This window comes from Mesitornis unicolor, unplaced genomic scaffold (assembly GCF_000695765.1).
Source record: "Mesitornis unicolor isolate BGI_N332 unplaced genomic scaffold, ASM69576v1 scaffold33790, whole genome shotgun sequence".
Lineage (NCBI taxonomy): Eukaryota > Metazoa > Chordata > Aves > Mesitornithiformes > Mesitornithidae > Mesitornis > Mesitornis unicolor.
The window spans coordinates 1-6,246 of NW_010158168.1; the positions used below are offsets into that span (position 1 = coordinate 1).

Below are 6,246 nucleotides of genomic sequence, written 5' to 3' on the forward strand. Positions count from 1 at the left end.
CCAGCCACTCGTCCCCTGTAGCACTGCATGGTTTTATTGCAACCCAAGTGCAGGACCCAGCACTTGGCCTTGTTGAACCTCATCCAATTGGCCTCAGCCCATGGATTCAGCCAGTCCAGGTATGACTGCACAGATCTTCCCCGTTCATCTCGAGCAACTTCTACAGACTGACCTTTCCATTCTTAAATAAGCTTTAACGCTGCTTCTCTTTCTCTTTGCGCAGGTGTCGCCACGGCCCCTTGGGTAAATGTGTGCACTGTGTACCACTGGAGGTAAGAGACCCACGAAGCTGCTCTGGAAAGTCACACAAAGCCAAGTCCTCTTGGATCCAGATATTTCCACTGCATCTCACGTAGAGGCTGGGGCAGAATCCAGCTGTGCGCTGTCAGAGGTGCCAGCTCACACCCATCGCTAAGCCTCAACCCTGGGTTTATCCTCATTAACGCTCAGTTTTTCTGCAGTAATGGGTTGAACAGAAGGCGCTTTAGAACAGCTCCAATTTTCCTCCCTCCTCACTCGTGCCTGCATCCTCTTGTCGCATCCCCGCTCTCGTGGATCCCAGCACTTCCCAGTTTAACCATGTCTTAATTCAAGTTGAAGGCAGCTTTCGTAACACCCACAAACGTGTGAAGCCGTACAATTTACGGCACAAAGCAGCCATCCCTCCGAAGTTGCTGCGGGATGCCTGTTCCCTGCTTCCCCCCGGGGTGCTCAGGAGGCGCTCTGGCCTTGTTTGAGCAGCTGGGCTTTTTGTTTGCCATTGGATATTGAAGGGAAGAAGCGTTTTGCCTTTGAGGCTCGGTCTGATTTGTGGAGCCGAGCTGTTAGAAAGGTAGGAGGCGATAATAAACCCGGCTGTTGTAAGGAAACACCTTTCCTATCCCAGTAGTAGCTGCCTTGAGAACGAGCCCAAATTGTCATGATTGTTTCCACATTGGGAGCGAGCGGCGTTGACTCCAGCAGATCCATTTGTTCAGTGTGTGTTACCAGACAGGTGTCTGACCTGGCTTTTCCTTCTGTGGTGTTTTTTTGGCAGCCTTTTGATGAGGATTATCTAAACCATCTGGAACCTCCTGTGAAGCATATGTCCTTCCATGCCTACATCAGGAAGCTGACCGGAGGGGCGGACAAGTAAGAAAATCCTCGGTTTTTTAAGGGTGTGTCGTCGTGACTTCTTTTTTAAGGTACAAATGGAAGTACAGACCTCACCAGAGCAGTGTTGGATGGCAAACTGAGGAGAAAACACCACGTTAAAAAAAAAAAGACAAAAAAAGAAAGGAGGGGAGAAATAATTCTGTGGTTTTTTTTCTTTTAAATTTCATTTTTAAACTTTCTTCTCCTGTGGCAATGCAATTGCTGCCAGAAAACACTCCCAATGGGGGAGAGAGCCAGGTGGAAGGAGCTCACTCTTCATATCAGGCTCCAAGCCTGGGTCTCAAACCTCACGTAGAGGCGCTGAGGCTGTGCAGGACCTGGAGCTTTTATCCCCCAAGGGCTCTTCTTGCCTACAAAGGTGAATTAAACAGAAAGACGAGGGACCTTGATCTGCTCTGTGCCCTGCTCCACGTGTCCCCAGTGAAACCCTTTCTCGTGGTGCTGTGGTTCACCACCCACTAACTGGAAGATAAAGCGTCCCGCCCTGCGCCGGGGTGGGGACGCTGCGGTGACACAGCCAGATAAGTGCTGAGCAGCACTGAAATACCTATTTATTTCATTATGCTTCCTTTAAATACGCCCCGTAGAGGTGTAACCTTCTTCCTCCTATCCCTAAATGCCGTTGGGATTTTTGGTGAGGTCGTTGTGAGATGCAGCTCGAGTCCGTAATGCCTTCATTTGAAGGGAACTTCCCTTTGCAGGAGGCCTTGTGCACATGAGAAGAGCTTTAATTTCCCCTTGTGGTATAATCTCTTACTTCCCACCTGCTGCATAAATTATTTCAGCAGTGTCCCATGAGTTTTCTGTCTCTTGCTTAAATATCTGCTTAGGAGCAGGGTCAGGGAGCACACATCAGCCTCTTGTCCTTCCTCGCTGACCGGGCAGCAGTGGTTACCTGGGAGCCACAGGAGCAGAGCATCCCCTGTGGGAACCTGCAGGGTGCTTGGAGATTCTCTGAAGGTGCAGAGCATTGGTGCCACCGCGTCTCCTCTGCCCTGCTTCCTCGATGATATTTCTAGCCACTCGGTTTATTTTTGAGAAGCATCGGCTGTGGTAACAGCAGCCTTTCCCTTCTTGCAGGGGGAAGTTTGTTGCCTTGGAAAACATCAGCTGCAAGATCAAATCGGGCTGCGAAGGGCACCCTCCTTGGCCAGAGGGCATCTGTACCAAGTGCCAGCCAAGCGCCATCACTCTCAATAGGCAGGTGAGGCGAGCTCGCAGGAGCCCCTGCTCTTAGAGCCGGGAAGGGACTTGGCCCTTATTTTTGGAGAGATGACTTCAAGAGCAGCCAACTTGGAGCAAAAAAGCCTTTGCGTATTGGCAGTTGTCGGAGAAAGGGCTGTTAAGGTCTTCAGTCCTTGCAGAAAAGCACTCCAGAACGTATCTGCTTCAGCAGTTTCCTCTGGACGTGGAGGACGTTGAGCTGGCACCGCTAGCGATGCATCTCCACTCTTTTCCCTCACGGGATCCAAAAGGCCACCCACTGCTGCTGCTTTGTGTTTTCCTCTGAAATTCCAGTCTTGTTTTCGTGCCAAGGCTCTTGGGGTAACAAAGCCAAGCTAATGGGGTGCTGGGGGTGCCCAGTGCCTCCCCACGCTCCAGTCTGTGGTGGGTTCTGCTTGCTGGGCAGGGAAATGGTGCTGAAGACAGCTGAGAGGAGAGGGATGAAGGGAGGCATCCAGCTTGCCCCTAGCGGGGTTCAGCCGTACGGGGTGGGAGGGTTGTGAATCCTAGGGAGCTGGGGAAGGTTTTGGCGCTGGGAGCTGGTGGAGGACGGCCTGACGCTTGAACTTTGTCAAACAGAAATACAGGCATGTTGACAACATCATGTTTGAGAACCACACAATTGCAGATCGCTTCCTAGACTTCTGGCGGAAGACAGGAAACCAACACCTGGGCTATCTGTACGGCCGCTACACCGAGCACAAAGACATCCCCCTGGGCATCCGCGCGGAGGTTGCTGCCATCTATGAACCCCCACAGGTAAAAGCCGGGTGCTGTGGCGTCGGTATCGACTCATCAGTATCCTCAGAAACACTTCCTTCTTTGGGAAACTTCTCGCAGTGTTTCCGACTGCAGCTCCGTAAGGAAAACGGTCCCGTGAAGAAGCTGTTGTGATTTAGGTCTTTGTGTGCGTTACTGCCATTGAAAATTGTCAAACCCAGATTTGCCCTTTGTTATTTTTGCACTTTTTACACTGCTCTGTGCTCAGATATTTTAAAGACGGGGACACTTCGTAACAGTAGACTTCATTTTCCAAGTTGATCTTTGGATTTGCAAGGTATGGCAGAGCTTGGGAACGTTCTGCACTAGGGAGAAAAAGTCGTGGCGCTTGCTTCAGTTTCTTATCGGCTCTCTCTGGGAAAGTTTAAGCAGCTCAATGAGACAAAACTGAAGTCTGCTGCCTTGGTTGAGAGGCGGAGGATGAGCTTTGGTGTCTCGGAGCAGCCGGGAGTCCCCGCTAGATGGGGCACGGCACCGCACAGCGCCGTGCTGACACCAGGCGTCCTCCCCGTCCCGCCGAGGGGGAAGCCAACAGCCGAATTTGGTGTCCGAGAGCTGAAAACGGAGAAGGAAAATCCGCTCTGCCCACAACACAAGGCTCGGCTTTGTGTTGAGTTTGCCTACTGGCTTCACCAGTGCTGATCAAAGCCACTTTTTTAAGTGCAGACACCGTGCACACAAACAAATCGCCCTCCTGCTGATTTCTGCAGGGCCGCTAGAGTAAAATGCAGCGGATACGTCAGTGGAAAAGAACAAATGGATGTGTGAGAGCAGGACTGCGAGCTTTTTTATAAGTTCTTCCCTCCCTTTCGTTCCAGCGTGAGCAGAGCCGTGCCCGCTGTTGTTTCGGTATCGCCGTTAAGCCCCTGCTTTGGAAGTTCACGTGCTGCCAGTTGCGCGCGGCAAAAGCAAGGAAGCGTTTGCTCTCCTGCCAAGCAGCCTCTGCTGTGCTTTTTGGCACCTCCCCACACGAGAGAGCTCGCCCCCGAAGCGCACCCGTGCGCGCTCGTGTTTCCCAGCGCGCGGGGAATGCCTGGGCGCGGACTCTGGGGTTCGCTGGATTTCTGCCTCTCCGCTGCTCAAACAGCCGGAAACGGCGGAAAATTGCATCGCCCCTCGCCTTTTCCAAAGGGCAACGGGCGTTTGTGAATGCTGAGCCTTTCATTCATAAACCCTGACACGGTTTGGAAGCCGGGCCGAAGGGCTCCGACAGGATGGGCTTGTGAATAGAGGAGGTCTCTGGGGTGAAGCGGGTCAGTGGCAATGCCAAAGACCTCAGCTCCTGACAATGGCCCCGTGCTGTGTTTTTTCCTGTTCTGTTTGACTAGCGAGTGTTTCTTTGCCGCAGATCGGTACGCAGAACAGCCTGGAGATCCTGGACGATCCCAAAGCCGAGGTCGTGGATGAGATCGCTGCAAAGCTTGGCCTGAGAAAGGTTAGGACGTTGTCGGGTCTCACGCGCCTCTGTGGGGTAATGAAGAAAGTCAGCGGCCGTTCTCTTGGGCTCCACGGGGTTAGGAGCGTTTGGGCATACCTGAAATGCGGCTTAAGTGCCGGGAGTTCTGATGCTTTTAGGTACGAAAAGCAAAATGAGAGCGTTTTTCTGAGCACGAGCGGGGCTGTGCAGCTGAAGTCAGCAGTCCTCTGTCATCAGTGACATCAAAGGCAGTAGCAGAGAAGCAGAAACACGATTTTCCCTTGATTTCCCCTCACATGGGAGACGTTCCTGGTAGCGTCTCCCCGGCGAGCGCTAATTTGGCACAGATGTAGCCGAGTTTGTTCTTCCTTTTGACAGAATCAGTGCTCCCGCTTGTTGTTTATTCCCCTCAGTGGGGTCTCGTCTCTCGGTGCTGCTCAGGGAGTTAATCTGCATTGATTTTGGGGACGCAGGGCCCCCAGCCGCTGAGCCCCGGTCCTCTGGTCTGGTGCCCCCACATCCCATCAGGGCAGTGGTGTTGAGATCCGCTGCTTTGCTGACATCTCTCAAACCTCCACTGCTGTTTTCTGGGTCGGGAAGTCTTTTGGCACGGGGTGAATGCCAGGAATGAGATGTACACAAACAAGAGCTGACTTGCTAAAGAAAACACCAATTAGAAGCGGCTGGGCACAGCAGACTGTAAACATCTGTGGGGAGCCCTTTTGTTCGCCCGAGATAAGATCTGCAGCGCTTTTGCCGGTGTCTGAAGCAAAGCTCCTGTGCCGGGCAGTTACTTCTTTCCACTCTTTTTCCTCCCCTCCTCGTATCAGATATTTTGAATCGATAGGATTTAACACCTGACACGCTGCCGCCTGCGGGGTGGTTGGTTTTTTTGTCTGCCGGGAGCCTGAATCAGCATTTCTCCCTCTGAAGGGTTAAGGCCGCAGGAGCCCGGCCGTTGGCGCTGGTTTCAGCACGTGCGGAGCGGGGTTCAGGCAGCGGTGCGTGTGTACACGGCTCTGCTCCCATGTGCAAACAACGCAGAAAAGCAGGACTGTGGGCTTTGGTTTTGGTTTTATTTGGGACGGGAGCGGGCTCTGGTTTGGGATGAATCACGCTCCGGTGGGAACATATGAGCTTTATCTTCACTGCGAGCTTCCAAATGCCATCATGTGAGCTGCTTTGTCATCTGCCGGCGCTCCCCGCGCTGCCAGCGCTCTATAGGAAATGCTTTTTGCCGTGGGTGGGAGGAGGAGGAGGAGGAGGAGGAGGTGGCGACTGAGAGGCCTCTTGCAGCCTCCAGATCTTTCCATGAAGAAATAATTCCATAGTGAACCATAAAGCTGCAGGTGCCCCGGCCGGCCAGCTGGCACGCTGCTGCTGGAAATGGGATTCAAATGAGCCCCGCACAGCTGGGACAGCCATTTCCTTCAGGCAGCTACAGCAGGGCCGTGCGAGGAGCCAAGAACATCTTGTCCTGCTAGGAGAAAATGTATACGCTCTCCTGCGCTTTGGGTTGGTTGTTGGGTTGGGTTTTTTTTTTCCCCCCTTAAAGCAGTTTTCTCCATAACACTTCTTTATAGGTTGGCTGGATATTTACTGATCTGGTCTCTGAAGACACGCGGAAAGGGACCGTTCGATACAGCCGAAACAAGGTGAGGATCGAGCCG

General features: G+C 52.8%; 1 protein-coding gene across 1 annotated transcript in view; it reads left to right on the forward strand.

Moving 5' to 3' along the window:
* Window positions 1-223: 223 nt before the first annotated feature.
* Window positions 224-6,246, forward strand: part of NPLOC4 (nuclear protein localization 4 homolog (S. cerevisiae)) — a gene marked incomplete at both ends in the record, with an annotated part of 8,779 nt that continues 2,756 nt past the window's right edge. The window contains 6 exons of the mRNA XM_010182820.1: window positions 224-272; window positions 1,037-1,131; window positions 2,236-2,359; window positions 2,959-3,138; window positions 4,508-4,594; window positions 6,160-6,231. Coding sequence (XP_010181122.1) covers window positions 224-272; window positions 1,037-1,131; window positions 2,236-2,359; window positions 2,959-3,138; window positions 4,508-4,594; window positions 6,160-6,231 — 607 coding nt within the window. The remainder of the gene's footprint in view (window positions 273-1,036; window positions 1,132-2,235; window positions 2,360-2,958; window positions 3,139-4,507; window positions 4,595-6,159; window positions 6,232-6,246) is intronic.